Source organism: Necator americanus, chromosome III, assembly GCF_031761385.1.
Source record: "Necator americanus strain Aroian chromosome III, whole genome shotgun sequence".
Lineage (NCBI taxonomy): Eukaryota > Metazoa > Nematoda > Chromadorea > Rhabditida > Ancylostomatidae > Necator > Necator americanus.
In genome coordinates this window covers 8,089,588-8,108,307 of record NC_087373.1, presented here as the reverse complement: position 1 = coordinate 8,108,307, position 18,720 = coordinate 8,089,588, and the positions used below count along the sequence as shown (strand labels likewise).

At 38.4% G+C, this 18,720-nt stretch overlaps 1 protein-coding gene across 5 annotated transcripts in view; it reads right to left on the bottom strand.

Annotated features, from left to right (window-relative positions):
• RB195_008929 (uncharacterized protein) overlaps positions 1-18,720 on the bottom strand; it is a gene marked incomplete at both ends in the record, with an annotated part of 34,555 nt that overhangs the window by 3,979 nt on the left and 11,856 nt on the right. For 2 of the 5 annotated variants that reach the window (XM_064195678.1, XM_064195681.1), the window contains 10 exons: positions 10,905-10,935; positions 11,514-11,643; positions 12,806-12,916; positions 14,027-14,081; positions 14,243-14,314; positions 14,850-14,958; positions 15,781-15,868; positions 15,940-16,029; positions 17,067-17,284; positions 18,030-18,129. In XM_064195678.1, the coding sequence (XP_064046823.1) occupies positions 10,905-10,935; positions 11,514-11,643; positions 12,806-12,916; positions 14,027-14,081; positions 14,243-14,314; positions 14,850-14,958; positions 15,781-15,868; positions 15,940-16,029; positions 17,067-17,284; positions 18,030-18,129 (1,004 nt within the window). Of the gene's footprint in view, positions 1-541; positions 626-1,549; positions 1,661-3,084; positions 3,124-3,534; positions 3,586-10,159; positions 10,237-10,329; positions 10,337-10,527; positions 10,595-10,904; positions 10,936-11,513; positions 11,644-12,805; positions 12,917-14,026; positions 14,082-14,242; positions 14,315-14,849; positions 14,959-15,780; positions 15,869-15,939; positions 16,030-17,066; positions 17,285-18,029; positions 18,130-18,720 lie in introns of those variants that run through there. The other 3 variants (XM_064195680.1, XM_064195679.1, XM_064195682.1) reach the window with 3 other exon arrangements.

Below are 18,720 nucleotides of genomic sequence, written 5' to 3'. Positions count from 1 at the left end.
CTGATCCCCTTCACTTTTGAACAATTAGAGAAGGGCCTCCTTCACTTTTAAACGGTTAGCGAAATTACCCCTTTCACTTTTGGGCGGTTGGCGAAATTACACCCTTCACTTGAGCTGCACCCCATGAGGTAAACCCCCTTCACTTGAAGAGGGTCCGGCTTCTCCCTATCGCACCCACGAATGGAACCAAATTTCATGGTTTTCAATGCTAAACCATATCGACTGGCAAATGAAAATTACAGTATTTGAAACAATGGTTCATAGTTTTACCTTTACCTTTCATTATGAAAATCCTACTCCAACCTACCTATATCTAATCCTTGATCTACGAACTTTGCATTACTAACCATTTACGCAACAAAGCAATAAATTTACTGCGAACAAGAGTTATTAGCTCGCCAAACAAAGCGAAGCGATATTGAACACAACTTTTTCGTGATGCATGATGTATAAAACGCCACTCATCTCTAAATGAATGTGAAATGCATAACCCATATGTTAAAAAAAAACTTCAAAGTTGTTTTCAATGAATGAGACCAACCCTTCGCATCAAATCCAAAGATTTTCCTGCATCATCTGCCATGTCCGCTTTGTTTCGTCGTATCACTTGTCTAAGCGAATTCACCTGGAAAAAAATTTAGCGTAAGTGCACAATCATTCCTAACATTAAGTCTCTAAGAGCAGGTAGAATACGAAGGAAAATAATGGAATCAAATCCGAGATCTAATAAGTCATAAAAAAACTTCCAACGACTCCCAGGACCCAAATTTCTGTCTAATCAAAACGTAAGCTGAGAATGAACTTGGTGATGTTCGATGACGCTGTGCGAGCACGGTATGAAGACGCCTTTTTTCGTCTATTTGCATATCCCAGGGGAGACGACAGTGATTTCATCTGCTTCAATCAATACAATTACTCATAGTGAGAGGAAAACTTGAAAATGTATTGATTAAAATCATATGACTGAACTGTGAAGACACTATCACACGTTACCAATGCAAATAATTAGATTTACTATGCCAATCAGCCTTTTTCCGATGTTATGCCTTTTTCTGTGAGGTTTATTCTGTTGAAACAGCAGATCTTTCACATCTTTTTTTGCAGAGGTTATTTATTCTTGAGTGTTTTCAGCCTAGGGGGATAAAACATTTTGTGGAGACTTCCCAGTTTTTCTCCTTGCAAAAAAAAGAAAAGTATCCACTAGTCCGAAACGTAGTATGCATATATCAAGAGAGAATGTCTACTTATACCAATTCTAGAGCCGAGTGTCGCAGTTCTATCTTAGATCCACAGAATGTCTCAGCTTAAACTGCAACATTATAGAAGTACGGAAATAAGTCTCTGGAACGAAATGTCGAGAATCTCGGCTCAGAGGAGTGATTGTCACGTAAGGAAACTTAGTAAGCAACACTAACACTATAGAATGAAAGTTCCCTCTATATTGTACATCAATGAAGCGCCGTCTGCTTTAATTTCTTCTCAGAAACCCACAAATTCATTGTAGTCGAAGTAGAGCGATTATGGAATCAATAATCCAATTATCACCAACCCTGGCTGAACTTCCGTCCGTTTCAATTGATGACAGTATACCTTCAAGTACATGTACTCGCATATTCATTTTGTTACCATTCCCGTTACCAGTAAGTTTGTCGAACATGGTCTAAAAAATCAAATAGTTGAATATGAATAGGATCGATTGAAACGAAATTATACTAGGAAGGAAAATATACTAGGAACAAAACGTGACCTAACGTTTCAGCTTTAAACAATGGAGTAGAACAAGTAAATGAAAGTGTGGCGATGAAGATGGCAATAGGTGTAGGCGGCTCACGTGGAAATGTATGAGGAAAGTGTCTCACTTGTGCGAAAAAACTTCCACCACATATACATATTATAAATTCAAATGGATATTTGAATAGAGGGATTTATAAGTGGAGGCATAATCGATGAAAAGCGCACAAGTTAGTACGTTCAAAAGGATTGTATGGAAATTGTTTTTAAAGTGTATGGAACAGAATAAGCGGAAAAATAAAACCAAAAAGAGCACAAACAGGAAGAATGGAGGAGCGGGTAAGTTTTCTTGAGCTCAGTCAACCGTGGTAAATACCTAGGGATAATAGAGGATATTTAAAAATGTAATAACTAATAATTTCATCCTAGAGATTCTTAGAACGATGAAACAGGCAAAAATAGTTTGTCTGCCCATGCCTACGATCAACTAAAAAAAGAGACAACTTCAAATCATCAAGAAAAATCATCCGAGAGCATTTTAATTGAAACAAAAAGCTTCGATTCCAGTTCCTGCTTCGGCTAAGCTATGTTGACTATGGTTACTATGGTTGTTTACCAGACGCACAGCGAAAAAACAATTTCCTTGTTCAATGCCGCTTCTCCATGGCGCTAACAACAGAACAACAAGAATATTATAGTAACAAAACACCATATAATCTAGAAAAAGCCAATGCCGGAAGCTAGAACGAGGCTAGAACGGTATCCAACATATTGTGTGGAAGTCTCAATCTAATTCTAGTTCTCATTTTAACATTTTCTAACGGACATGCGCAAAAAGAGAAGCAAAAGCATATGCTTAGCACTTCACTTTGAAGAAGGAAAAAAAAACGTTCACGAATGTCGGGCAAATGGGAATTGCTTTTCCTTGTAATTAGAAAATGCAAAAAAAAACTACAAAGTTCCAGATTGAAAAAGAAAAAAAAACGTTCACAAATGTCGGGCAAGTGGACTTTTTGTCCTTGTAATTAGAAAATGCACAAAAAATTGGAAAACACCAGAACGAAGAAGAAAAGAAAGTACGCGAATGTCGGGTAAAAGGATTTTTTCGTTCTTATAAATAGAAAATGGCTCTACAATCGAAACTGGATAGCTAAAATTGTCTCCTAAATAAATTACGAACAAAAAACAATGTCCGACACATATCAAACGAAGTGTATCTACTTTGAAATCTCGTGCTCATGAGCTCCCTAGTCTGGGTGGGAGTTTTAAATTCCAAATCTCACATAAAAAAAACAAGATGCGAGCTTAATTCCCGTCTTGGTATCATTAAAATTGAAACAATCTTTGGCTTACCCTAAAACATCTGGTTTGCGAAACTCGACAGTAGATGAGCTAGCAGGACTGGAAATGACGCAAGTAATCAATGATTTTCGTTTCCCGTATGATTTCCCGCAGCAATAAATTCTGTTTAGTGATTTCAATAGAAACTAAAAATAAAAAAAAGAGATTATTTCATTGGATATAGCTATAGAAATTTCATTAGAAATGAAGATAGCATATTTCGCGTTCGTCTCGCTGTAATAGTGTAATGTTCAGGTATCATCCCAACAAAAAAAACACTCAATATACTATGACGAATATATATTCAAGAAGAGAGTAGTCTAATAATTTAATATGTAGTGAAACGCTGCAGAATTCCAAGCCGCCACATTAATTATTCATCTATCTCTTCAACAAAAAGTTACTTACTGGATAAAATGCTTGATTTTGTGAGCAAAAGTAGAAATTAGCAATAAAACATACATAATGGCTAATAGCATACAAGAAATGAATGGAATTGACGTCCGCCACCATCGTCACGGGTTCCGCATGCTCGGGGCCCCCGTCGATCGATAACAGACACACGCACACAAAACCCACGGACAAGCTGTTTTCGTACTCAGAAATAGCACGTTAAACTCTAATTCCCCCCTATACAAGGCTGCCAGGTCCTACCAGGAATATCTCCGGAGTTTTTCATATGAAAATGGGGGATTTCTTCGTGGATTTAAGCGTCATTTTTTTTTGGTTATACACCTGTTCTCATGTCCATGTTCTTCACGTTTTCCTGCTATAATTTATGGATTTTTTTGTAGGTTTCTAGATTTTTATAAGTTCCTAAGTTCTCTCTCTATTAACCTTCTAAGTTTTTTCGTGTATAAGAACACCTCTACATAAACCTGAGGATAAAATGGGCACTCAACACTGCTCTAATCGAACTACACTCGAACTGCATTTGGACCTCAAAAAATGTTCTTAGAGCACGGAGACTGTTCTTAAGTTACGAATGATCTTCTCATTTGAGAAGGCGATAGTTCATTAATCGACAGTTCCTCCCTGAAAGTGAACAGCGAGGTGAGTGGGCCGTAAAACTTACAGGTATCACTACACGAATCTGACGTAACATGGATTTCCTATGCTCGGAGACTATACTGGGTCGTAGAAGGCGGAACTGAGTAGGATCCCGCTCATATCTTCCTATTCGCCGTAAAAAACGGCTGGAAGATGCGGCTCCGTGCGCTTCGGGCGCTGTTTTCTACAACAAGTTGTGTTGGAGCGCGCCAGCCCTGGGCACGCGCCGCATCTCCCAGGCCATTTTTTACGGCAATTAGGAATAAATGGAAGGAATCACCCACTTCCCCACAATCCACGACGCCGTATAGGCATAACCCACCTGAAACCCGTACCACCTCGGATTCGTGGGGTGATGGCGCACTTTTTTCTATAAGGAGTTCGACTGGAGCGCGCCCGCCTTGTGCGGGCCGTATCTTCCGGACGTGGAGTGATGCCTTTAGGCATTAGTCTTTGAGGATCCATGACATGTAGGTTAGAACCATTAGGAGAAAAAAAGGAAGGGAGCTGGAACTGCTAACTCCTTCGTTCTACAACCCGTAATAAGTTGCATCGTTGGAGACACGGGTGCAACCAAGGGTGTTTCATACGCCTTTTCTAGATTAGTAGGAGGAGTTGAGTGTCATCACGCTCATATCCGTGCTAAATCCCTATCCATTCGCCTGGAGATCTAAATATCATCAGCTTCCTGACACACTCTCACTAAAGTTATGGAATCCACCATCAAAGAAATAGTTTCATTCATCGAAAGAATACAAGGTGAAGTGTTTGTCGCTTGTTAATCACTTCAGGAAGCCCCGGCATGTTCGACTTCAATTTGGAATCATTTGTGGTTTTTGAACGCGTAAGCGGCCTATACAATGTCTTAGAGGTCACTCAGTATTTTTTATCCTACCACAAATAAGTCCGATTTAATTTATCGTTTCCAGAGGGATGAAAGACTTGATTGCTTCAAGGCGGCTTCGAACTATTGGCCGCGAAGCAGCAGTGCGCTACACCCACCCTAATACTAAGTTTTGTTAGCGATATTTCAAGGAATTCTGCGAGTAAACAATGGTATGAAAACGTTAGGACCGCATAGACCTCAACAGGCAAAACTTCACGAAACAATGATTCCTGACGATCCTGATAACCTCGTAAAGAGTGGTATCTTTGTATACAGGCCACAATGCACCAAATGTAACGAAATTTTGGGCGGGTGTAGCCCAGTCGCTAGGCGGTTCCGCTGTGGTCGCATGATCGCAGGTTCGAATCCGTCCTTTTGCCAACCAAGCCACTCATCTCTTCGAGGTTGATAAATTGGCGCTCGCACTTGTCCGGGAGGATAAAAATACTGACTCGGCCCATCAGCCCCTCAAGTCATCGCACGAGCGTTCATAAACCTCGAACGAATTTTAAATTCAAGTCGAATGCATAGGCGTAGGAGTGCAACCGCCTACGCAACCGCAGCGGACACCGGCTCGTTTGACTCGATGCCTCGACTTTTCTCTGCGGATTCTTTGGGAACTACGATAGAAATGAACCCATTTCCGCCTCTTCCGTCACTTTCTGACTTCACGACTTTTCTAGGGGACAAATTTTATTGAGTAGCAGCGTAACTAACTCATTTATCCGTCGGAGTGCATCTATCCAATTGGATACTATGGCACACTGGATACCAGCTCGATTCTCCCACAATGTAGTCATTTCTCTCTACTTCTCATGATCTTTTTCGTGGCTACTTTCACCTTTTTTTGTTAATCCGTACTATTAGAACCCACAATGCACTACTAAAATACCAGATGTTGTTGAGGACATCGTAAAACGTGGTGTTGAGTGACAAGTGCAGCAAAAGAACCGTAAACACGCCACTACTGTACGCGCAGTCTGAACAAAAGGATTTGAAGCCTGGTGCTGCTGCGTAAGAGGTTGCGCTCGAGGTGGACAATCGCCGAATCCAAAGGAAGGAGCATAGGATGTTCCTTACACGCCACTTCGAGTGCAACCAAAGCATACCACGAATCTGAGGTGGTGCGGATTTCAGGTGGAGTATTCGTATACGAGATAGTAGATTATGGAAAGGGGTGTGGTTCGTCCATTTCTTCCTAATTGCCGTAAAAAACGGCCCGGAAGATGCGGCGCCGCACAGGGCTGGCGCGCTCCAGTCGAACTCCTTGTAGAAAATAGCGCGCCAGAACGCCTAAAGCCGTATCTTCCGCGCCGTTTTTTACGGCAATTAGGAAGAAATGAACGGAATCACCCCCCTCTCCATAGTCTCCCATCCCGTATACGAATACTCCAGCGGAAATCCGAACCACTCTAGATTTGTGGGGTGATGCCTTTAATAGGTCAAATCGTTAGAAGGAGCATAAACTGTTCAGCAACAGCTCATTACGCTGAACTACTAGATATTGTTGAATTCCTCGTGGAGAGACAATACAAGCAGGAGGTCGTGTCTTGCAGGATTCTACATCAGCGACTAATGAATAGACTCTGTGCGAGTATTTGCTGTGGGCCAGGATGCTGTGGTAATACTAAGTTGTATCAAGGAGCTACATACATCTGCCCCCCAAATAACGATTAACAGAGTCTGCTCAGTATGTTCTGAGAAGAGGAACCTAAAGAATGTAGCTAAGTTTTTTTTGTGAATTTTGGTAAATCTCCAACTACGTGCTGGTTACGTAGGCAATTCCGTCGTCGTCGAACGCCCACAATCCATCCAATGTCCAACTCAAATAGGCGCCACTAGCTACCCAACCTACACGTTCGCGAATGCGTTGCAAATTACCTTCGTTTCACGACCCGTAATAAGACGTATCGTAGGGGACACTGGTGCAACGAAGACTTTTTTCTAGGGTTTCCTCTAGATTTTGAGTAGGAATTGAAGGCAGCACACCACGGATCTGACGATTAGGGAATCCGTGGGAAAGCTAAAGATGGGGCTGTAGATTGCGGGATCTGGGCTGGTTCCGCTCATCCCTGCCTAATCCCCAACAAAAACAATCTCCAACTTTATCTCTAGCTTTTCCACGGATTCTCTCATCACGTGAGATTCGTGGTATGTTGCCTTTAAGGGTTATCACACCCCTATACCTATCTAATCGTATGATATCCTAATATCATCAGTTTCGTGCCCCTATTTCTAGTGCCCCTAAAGGATGCTCACTCGTACCGTTATATTTTTACTTACCCTTTCGGTTGCTTATATACGTGAATAACCAATCATTAAATGATAAAAGGATGAAGTCACTGCCGTATAAACCCACGTGAGAAGCGCCAACGTGTTTTACTGCAGTTTGCTGCGCGGGTTCACTTCGATTCGTAATCGCTGAGGTTTTGGAACGCGTGTTGGCCTATACAATAACTTGTGGGGGCCTGCCGATGATCAAGGCAGTGGTTTTATCCTCCAAGACAAGTCCGGTTCCAATTTATCGATCCCGGAGGGATGAACGCCTTGGTTTGCACTAGGTTAATAATAACCTTTTTCATAGGGGAGTCCAGTCAGACAGTTTGGTTAGTGATTTCTTAGAGGTGGATCATACGTCGAAACAACTTCCGCTACTTGAAGTTCTTCTCCTAGGACTTCACTTGTTTTATTGTTACTAGATGCGTTCATTGGCAATATCAACTCTTTATCTTAAGTGGAAGTGAAACGACGTCGGAGACGTAATGGAGAAGTTCCCTTTGGCATGTAATAATTTGGCTTCCACCTTTCGAGACATCAAAGATTGCTTTACAAAACGCAAATGCTCTGTGCGACTCATCATCGCATTCCTCGTTTTAACACAGGAGGTCTGACAAATTGCACGGCGACGTAATCTGATATGATACACAATGCCACAGGTGAAGATTCTCTTACGTATTGCTGTCTGAAGAGTGTGAAATATTAAAGAAAGAACGATGTTCTATTGCGTCATCGCATAAATGATGCGATTTTTTCTTTTGAATTAAAATCCGATGGGGGAATTTCGAAAGAGAGGCATTGGACGCCCAACAGAAAGAGAGAATTGTAGAAACTGAAGAAAAACATATGCATATTAGGATGGAAAGGTTTATCTTCTCCTAAATCAAGGAAAATAAGTGAATTATAGAATACAACGCAACATATTTATGGGTTCATCATTACTTGACAAAGCATATCGATGAAGGGGACACTGATTGGACGCTCCAGGATCGTCCTAAATTCAGATTTCTTGCCGATTTTTTTTTCGATAAGGACCTAATGCTGAACTTTGGCTGAGTTGTAATTTGAGCGATCAGGATTTAGATACTTCAAATTGATTCAAACTTTAAAGTGTCTTACTCGAAACAAAGACTTATTGTTAGCTGAGGTGTGAGCGAGGGTGTGGTAACGAAGTTAGAGCTTAGCGTTTGTCAGAGCTCCCATATTGGCAAGTAACCTTTTTTTTCTCCGTGAGTCACTTAAATAAATATAAGATGTAAGGTATACTATAAGGTATACCTAAATCATCTTAACTAATTATCATAGTCATCCGAGTATGATTAGTTAAAGGCATCACCCCACGGATCTCATGTGGTACGGATTTCAGGTGGAGTATTCGTACACGGGATAGTAGATTATGCAGGGGGCGGTGATTCCGTCCATTTCTTTCTAATTGCCGTAAAAAACGGCCTGGAAGATGCAGTGCGTGCACAAGGCTGGCGCGCTCCAATCGAACTCCTTGTGGAAAGTAGTGCGCCATAACGCGCGAAACCGTATCTTCCTTGCCGTTTTTTTACCGCAATTAGGAAGAAATGAACGGAATCACCCCTAATCAATCTTCTAACCTTTAAGTTTGCCTGATCCGCAATCTTACTCGGAACATCCACACTCAGCAGGACAACAACGAATAACATTTGCAAGTCGTCATTGAATGACATAAGATTTGAAAATTCATTATCACACTTAATTTTTGTCGAATTTCGCTTCCATTGATTATATTCAGTGAATTTTTCCACCTTCTCGACCTATTTTGTCGGTAATATAGTGGTTAAAATGGTTTAAGAAATGTTTTTCTGATAAAGAATCAAGGAATAAGTGTAGTAATTTAAATACTCTGAAAAATAAACGTTACCTAGAAAGTAGTGGTCTAGAAATTGGTGGAGAAAAACGTGGATTTTAAACAACAAATATTTGAGGAATGTTGAAAATCGAATTTCTTAGAGAAACAACTGTTGTTTGGAATTTTGCCGAGACTGAGTCAAATTTATGCACTGACATTCCAATCTGTTTTCAACTTAAGTTTGTGCTTAAAGGTTCTGTTTTTCACATATATCATCCAATTAAAAGTTACGGGAACAACGTAAGCCTTAAAATCCTAGAATCTAACGATGCGCTGCCAGCTCATACCAGAGATGAACTTAGAGTCACTTAAACTTAGAGTCGTGGAAGTGTATGACGGTCACTAGTGGATCAAATCCGGTGATAGTTGTGGCAAAGATATAACCAAGGCATTAACACCTTTAAGATGGAGATTTTTCGATATTTTTTTATTCCTGGATGTTCCACTAAAACAATAGCATCCGGATTAAAAGATTTATCAGAGAAATGTCGTCGGTTGACAGAAACATCTGTTCAACCGGACTGATTGATGTGGTTGTCGTAGTTACATACAACTGGCAGCCCAGGATACCAGGATACCACTGATCAAGGTATCTACCTGCTGCACTGCAATAAAAAATAGCTAACGTGCCTCCGTTTCCAGATAACTTAAGTGTTCTCCTTATAAGTTCTGTACCGTCTCATTTTTCTTATCCCTTGAAGGGATCACCCCACAAATCCGAGATGGTATGGATTTCCAATGGCTAAAGACTATACGGAGTCGTAGGTTGCAGAAAAGTGTGGGATCTCGGTCATTTCTTCCTAATTGCCGTAGAAAAAAACGCCCCGGAAGATGCGGCGCGTGCACAAGGCTGGCGCGCTCCAATCGAACTTCGAGATCCCCGGACGCTATTTTCTACAAAGAGTTCTATTGGAGCGCGCCAGCTATCTGCACGCGCCGCATATTCCGGGCCGTTTTTTTTAACGACAATTAGGAAGAAATGACCGAGATCCCACCCGCTTCTGCAATGTACGACCCCGTACAGTCTTTGGCCATCGGAAATCCATTCCACCCCGGATTCGTGGGGTGATGCCTTTAAGCAGAAGAAACATCCAGGGGAAAACGTAGATCACCAAAAAAAACAAATATATTTGATTTACAAATCAATAAAAATAAATGTACATACAGTCCATTTCAAGAAAAAGAAAATGATCTAGAAATGTTACAACAAAACAAACCGGTAATCCCTGATGTAGCGTGATAATGTATATACGAAAATACACATATATACATAGAAAAAAGAAACTCGTAATATTTTCAAATGGAAATCACTCAGAAATACACATCTTCAATCAATATGTTTCACTGAAACCCCTCTTCAGACCATCGTTGTATCGGCGGAGAAAAATCGATTCGGGTTGTTTTGAAACTTTGGTGAGCGACTGATGGATCTGTAAGTTTGAGAAATCCGCAACATCCAACGATCAAATCCTTCGACTAGGATAACTTCGAAAAGTTCAAAGGAATCACTGAAATTTCAAGTTTTGCTTTCTGAGCTGTTACAAATAATGTTTTTTCTCTAGCAAAAAAAGAAATTCGAAAAAAAGGAAAAGGATCAAGAAATTGAGATCTGAATACCATTTACGGACGGATGGCGTGAAGTCGTTCGTAGGTACGTAATTTAAGTGTCACCAGTGTTCTTCTCACTTGCTAATATTTCGCTTCTTTCACATTCACTTTTATACGGTAGTGATACGGTAATTAGAAACGAAAGAAATTGTCAAATTCATCCCTGAAAAAGAGAGAATATTTAGAATAATCTTTATCAGAGTCTAAAATTGCTTGAATTTTTCTTGCTTTCTCTCTTTCCTCTACCTAACCCCTAATATCCTTGATAATCATAAAAAAAGTTTTTTTTTTCATGCGGAACTCTACCGTTTTATCATAGAGTTTATTTGTATGCATTCGTAAGGGAGAATTGGAGAAAGAACTTAAAAAAAATTTAAAATAAATTACTATGCGAAGTTTTCCAAGACTCTTTTCCTGTCAAGTGGTCCTTAATCAAAGGGATTCTTGAGAATATGTCGGTAAGGCGCAGTGAGATTAACACTTCTCCAATTATGCGCTCTGTTTTCGATTTATTTCCGGCAGACAAAAAAAAAAGATTCCAAAATTTTCCTAAAATCCTGCATGAATGAGAATTAAACTGTGTTGCATTTTCAGCAGACACATTCCACATTTTGATATTTTTTAGGATGAGTTTTCTTCCATTTTCCTTCATTTTGCTTATTATTTGTAATAAATAGTTGTACATTATTCATAACCGCTCAAATGATTGCAAAGCATGGATTCAAATATGTAGGTTTGAACCTCCGAAGCTGTGATCCTCTTCTGAGTACGGTTTCCCGTAAGCTATCTACTCGCTCAACAGCTCGACGAACCGGCCGCGGTCGATCCTCGCTCCGTAAGTTGCCACAGCATCGAAACGCACATACGCAGCCTGAATACAAAAGCGAAAAAAATCAATAATAAAGTAATTAATAATCATTCCTTTATTTTTGACTTTAATTTAAATGATTCAAATGATCATTCTGGTAAATAATCATATACGAAGATAAATATGTAAATGAGATAATAATAATAATAATAAATACGAAGATCATATACGATAATAGGTATAAATATACGAAGATTGCAGCTTAGGATTTGCTCTCGAAAATACTGGCAGCATTTCCCTACGACCACTTGCGTCACGTTTACTGCAGTGAAACGTAGTGGCACCGGCGACGTGAGGCGTCACGAAGCCGTTCCCGGGAAATTTTTAACATTTTTAAAACATCTTCTTACGTATACTGCGTAGTATACTTAATTTAACGTCTTTTACTACAATCTGATGGCCACTAGCTAATCGATATCGTTAGCAGGGAATGAGAGGAGTAAAACGCAAGGGTTCAGCCCACAAAATTTAATAAAATGGATAAAATTGATGGCGAAAAATATAGAAGGCGAAAAATCTTGTGAGATCAGCTACATGAAAATTCTACGAAATAGTTTTAATATGTGGATTTCCACAATGGAAATTCCAAAGAATTCTTGTCCGAATACGTAAATATACATAAATATATAATAAATATATTTATGTATATTTACGTATTCGGATACATATAATATACATAAATAATATACATAAAGTACATACATAAAGTGTATAATATACATAAAGTAAATATTTGTTTATCCAAATTATAAAACTTACGAGAACAAATGGAGAATGGAATAAGGGAATAATATATATATATATATATATATATATATATATATATATGAAAAATTTAAATAAAAGAAAAAAGATAGGGGATATGGTAAAAGAAAATAGCGAATTCTAAGTACATGAGGCTGACAAATAACTCCGCACCACAATATGGGGCAGCTTTTATTTTCTTTCGTGATCGACGTCATCAAGTGACATAGCTAGCTGTGTAAAAAAGATGGAAGAGGATGAATATGAAGCAGGAGAGAAGGGTAGAATGACAGGGTAGATCGATGTCACCGTTTAAACCATTGAAAAACTCTCCGTACAAGAAACGAAGAATTTTTGAGAATCAAATCGATAACGATTGTGTCCTTTATACGAAGAAGTACAAAACTAAAATAAAACTCACATGTTATTAACATCGTTAGTAAAACTGCGAGACCGACGGCAACTACAAGTGATAAGGTCCCAGTGTCTACTTTACCGCTTTCCTCGCCGTTCAATTCTCGTAATAGTTCTCCTGAAATTTTCGCGATGAAATCCACGAAAATTCAGAGATAAAATAATTTTATAATTTAAATTATATGTCTATTTGAAGCTACTACTCAAGGGAATAGCAAACATCTGCTGATACGATACAAGCAGCAACATAACACGGAAGGTCATTGATAACGGACGGCTATGAATCCTTCCTCCTTTCGATTAAAGGCATCACCCCACGAATCTGAGGTGGTACGGATTTTAGGTGGAGTATTCGTATACGGGATCGTAGGTTCTGGAGTGGGGATGATTCCGTCCATTTCTTCCTGTATCAGTAGAAATGGACGACCCCAGAATGCTGTTTCTTATGACGGCTTATGTTACAATGCGCAACGTTTGCGCTCCGCCCAACCCCGCCCTGCCTGCGATTCGTCGAAAACCCATTCGGGCAAATCGCAGGCGAGGGTGGCGCAAAGGTGACGCGCTGCAATTGATGATGTCCGTTTCCACTGATACAGAGAGAAATAGACGGAATCACCCTCCTCTCCACAATCTACGATCCCGTATACGAATACTCCACTTGAAATCCGTACCACCTCAGATTCGTCGGGTGTTTCCTTTAACTGCTCTTCTTATTGTAGACATTAAGGACGAATCAGTCTATTAATCAGAATGAGAGAAGATGCATGCGTGACCAGTTCTGCAACCATTAAAGGAGCATTTTCGTAATTTACAGAAAACTATTCTTATTTTTCACATCTTCGCCTTCTTTCTCCAAATTGACTGTTGAAACGATAGGAACAGCATTTTTCGTAACCGAATTGAAAAGAATTGATTGGTTTTATCTCAAAAAAGGCGAACACCTGAAAAGGAATAATGTCTCCTGATGGCTAGTTCAATGGTTACAGTTCCGGGAATCTTTTCTTCCGGAAATATTGTTAAAGTAGTGTCAGAATCCATTACTAAACAATGTCCTGTGCCTTTTAGAAGGGATCCTAACACATACATTATTGGGTTCCAGGAGGTACGACGATGTATCGTGTTCTCTTTATATTACATAGTAGAACATTTCAGAATCCATAAAAGTAGTAAGTAACTAAGTTTAGAAAAGTAAAGTCCATAAAAGTAATGAGTACGGTAAGCTGCTCACCTATAACCTGTGACAAGGCAGCGTACCATTGGTCCGTTTGTGCGAGATCGTTCACCTAGAAAGTATATGTGGAAAGATGATGGGTCAATAAATAGACAAAAAATAAGAATAACAAGAAATTTTCGAGATAAAAATAATAGACGGGCACACGTTCTGCTTGTAAATTAGGATGAATTCCGGAAAACGCCTAATATTTCCTCTGGACATAGAACAAACCTTGTGTAGTATGTTCTTTCGTTCCTCGACTGTCACGTATTTTTCGGCTAATCGAGCTGGCCATATGATCATCTGGAAATATTTAATATTCTTATTGAAACATCATACATTTTATGGATAGGGTTAGCAGAAGATTTTTTTTTGAATTTTGTTTTATTCTGCATTGACTTTTCTTCTTTTATTCTGTTCAATTTTTATTTTTTTTCAATAGGTGAAACGATAAAGAATAGCGCCAAGTATAGGATTTTCTTAACCGTTTCGGCTCAAAGAAGTGAATGGGAAAAGAGAAGTTCTCGTGTTATTTCAAACAAAAAATTGACAGTTGCAAAAATTGACGAATTCAAATATTGACAACCGATAACAAATGAATGACGGGCACTGTTTTTGGGTTATCCTCACTTTTGAACTATATAAAATTGTAATCTGGAAGAAATTTGTACCTTTAAGAAAAGTTTCTTTCTATTTCTATTCTAGTATTGATTTCTTTCGTTACAGTATTTAAACTGAGCATCCTTCGATCTTTAATCCTACTTATTTAACATAAAGCGTATCCTTTACCTTATCCTCCTTTATCCTTTTGGTTTTTTTTCACAACTTAAAAACTAACTTTCTTGTAGTGCTCCCAGACGAACACAATCACTGAGTTCCCACAATCGCCAAGTGCCCATCGACCCTCGAGCGCTCGACAGAATGCTTCTGCTCTTTCCGTTAACTGTCTAAAAGTGAGGCATATCAAAGAGAAAACAGAAACAGTTTGGGTAGTAGATTACGGATTTTTTTTTTCAAAATTGACATAATCGAACTTTGCATTACTGCTGATGTAACATAAAATTTCGTGAAAGTTCTGATAAACATATGAAAATGAAGGGCTGACGGGTTCAATTAGCTAAAATTTGTCTCAGATTCACAGTCAGTTACTAACGCTTTCAAAAACCGTATAACTGACTAAAGATTCTGATAAAGGCAGTTAATATTATGTGATAGTTAATATGTGTCCTCGTACACCTCTACTTGTAACAACAAAAATTTGCAAAAAAAAAATCTCTCTAACCCCACTATTCTAAAGTTCAAGTCCTTTCGAAGATTTATTTCTGATCATTCTTCTTTTTTTTCGGTGTTATTTTTTAGCGGCTACGCTTTTTCATAGGAGAAAATCATGTTTTTTGTTCAACTCCCTTTTTTCTCCCTTGGATATCTCTGGAATTTCTTCTGATGCGATCACATCCCTACCGAAACACAACTGAAAAACTACAACTACAACTTATTGCAGGAAAGATTTTCTGCTTTGAAAGAGGAGGAAATAAAAGAAATGGAAGCAAGTCAGCAGAAGCTTTGTACTTGTGAAGGAATATATTATACTGGGAAGACGCCTTGATATCACTTTTGAAGGAAAATTTAAGGGCAAAGAAAAAGAAACTGAATCAAAAATTGAGTTACCCTGAACGAATAGTTTCTGAGCGCTCGAAAACGAATAATACTAAGAATAATAAAAAGAAAAAGAGCCTAACCATTTAACCATGATGAAAAAATTAACGTACGCTTCACTTGGTGAATGGATTTGCATTTGAAGGTTTTGTACAATCGCTACCGAAACGACAAATCCATGGAAACCTTCGGTTTCGGTGCCTGAAACATGGCGATCTTGGTGACATACGAATGGCTCATAGAAGAAGAACTGTACGGGTCGGTCGACCTACCTGGCATTCCCGTTGTACATTGAGATCGTCGTTGACAATGACATGGTGTTCCTACCGCAAGATCGTGAAGTTGTTTATTCAATGACATCGCTGAAAAAAAACTTTTAAGAGTTACAGCAAGTTAAATTAAGAGTTACAGTACTCAAATCATGGAGCAATCCATCCCTATAAAACGGCTAATAAATAAATAAATAAATATAAATAGAATAAATAAACGCCATAATTTGCCTATAAAACATTGAATCCCGCCTCTAATGGCTAGGACCACAACTGTTCGTGAGAGAGGGTTCCAAATATTCGGACGAGAAGTTTCTTCCCCAAATTGCACTCACTAATTTAAAAAATAGAAGTTGTAAAGTTTGAGCTTAACTGTGGTTATTTCTGTTTTTCTTTTTTTCCACTTATGTCCCGTTTTCTTTTGTTGTTTACAAATAAATAAATATGGCAAAAAAAATGAACCAGGATTATCGAAAATTTCTGAGGCTCTTTGAAGTTGCTACCATGTCGGAATAGCTGCCTAGAAAATCTTTCCAAATAACTGTGCCAATCCATATTTATTTGATTATTTATTTATTTATTTATTTATTTATATTTGTTTAAATCTTTCTAGGAGTGCGAAGTTCAATATGTAGGAACGAAACTCTGCACTGTTGAGTGGAAAATAATAGCTATTAGTCCGTTCTTTCTGATCCAGGAAGTATTCGAAGGAGATTCCCCTGGATTATCATTGCTCTTCGAACGCAACGAAAGTCAACAACTTTAAGTCGATGAACGAAAGCTTCGAAAAAAAATTTACATAATTGTGTTCTTACGGGGGTGGCGAAGAATTCCCAAAAATATACCACACATTGATGTTTTTCTTAGCAAAAATTCTTTTTTTTAATAACTATTACTTCACAAAAATGTTGTTTTTCCGCATTTTCCCTAGATTTATGCGCTTTTTCGTGACTTCCGCACATAAAGTACGCTCCACTCAGGAATTTGGTCGATCAAAAAACTTCTTGTTTATCTGACACAAAAAAGTACATTTGTAACAATTAGTGGATCATAGTGTACGGGGATTTGTGATGAGAATCACACGAATCACGTGCGCTTGTGAGATGCGGAAAAATATTATTACACCCCACCTTGAGTATTGTTCAATATCCGATCCGGGTCGCAAATATACATATGTTGTTTATTTCGTGGTAATACGGCTGCACACTGTCCTACGGTAGGTCCCCGTAAATCCGGATACTGCCCGGACGTCCATTGTGATTGAATACTGATTTGAATCAACGATAGAAATAGAGGCACGGTCGTACTGTACGATGACGTCATCGTCGTGGACGTATCGAAAGTGAGCCTGAAAATTCTTATTTTTTATTTTATTCTATTCTATTCTTCAATTTTTATAGTGATGGTCAACTTGACCACTTTACTAGGGTGAGAACAAACCCATAAGTGTTGTCCTCCTCCCTACTGTGACATTCGAAATTATTTATTATTTAATTAATTTAATGATTTAAAAAATCACAGCACCAAAGAAGAATTAGAGAAGTAATTGGAGAAAATTTCTTGAAAACTACAAATAGATCTATTTTAAACCCACACGCAGGGCTTGGGATATTTTTTTTTACTTTTCAAAATTTAAAAAGTCTGAAGTCACTCAGTTTAGGAGAAGAGATCAGTGCTGAAATCTTAGGTCTAGGTCATTGAAAATTGAAATGAGTGACGAATGTGCTCGGCCATATGTAGACTTTCAATTCTTCAAAAATTTTGAAATATTTTTTGATTTTTCTGGAACATCGTTTGAAAAAAAAGGAAGGACATCAATGAGAGGACTGTATTTTCTCACAATACTAGCATTTTCGCTTAAATCACAAGAATTTTCTCTCATTTGCATAAGTTAATAACTGGTGAATATACAAAAATTTATATTTCTTCTCCTAAATTCAAAAATATGGACGTGAGCTTAGTGACCTCATCTGAGCAGTTTTTGACCTAATGATTTCTTTGATGATGGAATCAAGACCCATAATAAATGCATTTCCTTCGTTTTTTAAATTAAAACTACTCAGAAATATATTTTAAAAAATAGTTCAACCTACTTCTTCTTGTCCGACTGACCTCCTGGATTATTCTGGATTTCTTGTTGCAGAATTTTAGAGGACAGATCAATGAAAAATATCTTGTTTGATGAATAACCTACTAAAAAGAACAGATATGAGTGAGATATGAGTAACCGTGTGTCAAATTTAAGGAGAAATCAACAGAGATCAATACGCAAAAAAATCGATTGATAGAATTGTCGAAACAATCAAGTACAACATTGTTAAGTTATGAAAGTTAGTAGATCAATTAGATCGAAAAATCTCCTAAAAAAACCCTATGAAAACTTGTGATATGTTCCATGATTCTTTTTCTGCGCGAAAAAAACACATGCTAATATCATCGTAATATCTATTATCCTCATTAAACGAGAAAAGAACGAGGAGGTAAATGAGGAGCAGAGAGGGGCAACAAGAGAAAAAGTTGAAAAACGAAGCCAAATAACACATCGAAAATCTGTCTTATGCGTAAAGAATGTGTGAAAGCAGTTGGCGTCTCTCAACGACTTGTCTAAAAAACAAATCATATCCGCTTTCAAGATGTCAAAACAAAAGATTAACGTCTTTCGAGAACGTACTGATGAGTAGATCATAAAGTAGATCATTATGTGATCGTAAAAAATTCCAGAAACTCCATCTCCAAACAGTCGTATAGGAGCGCTGGTCTTCCAAGTAAACAATATACGAACTT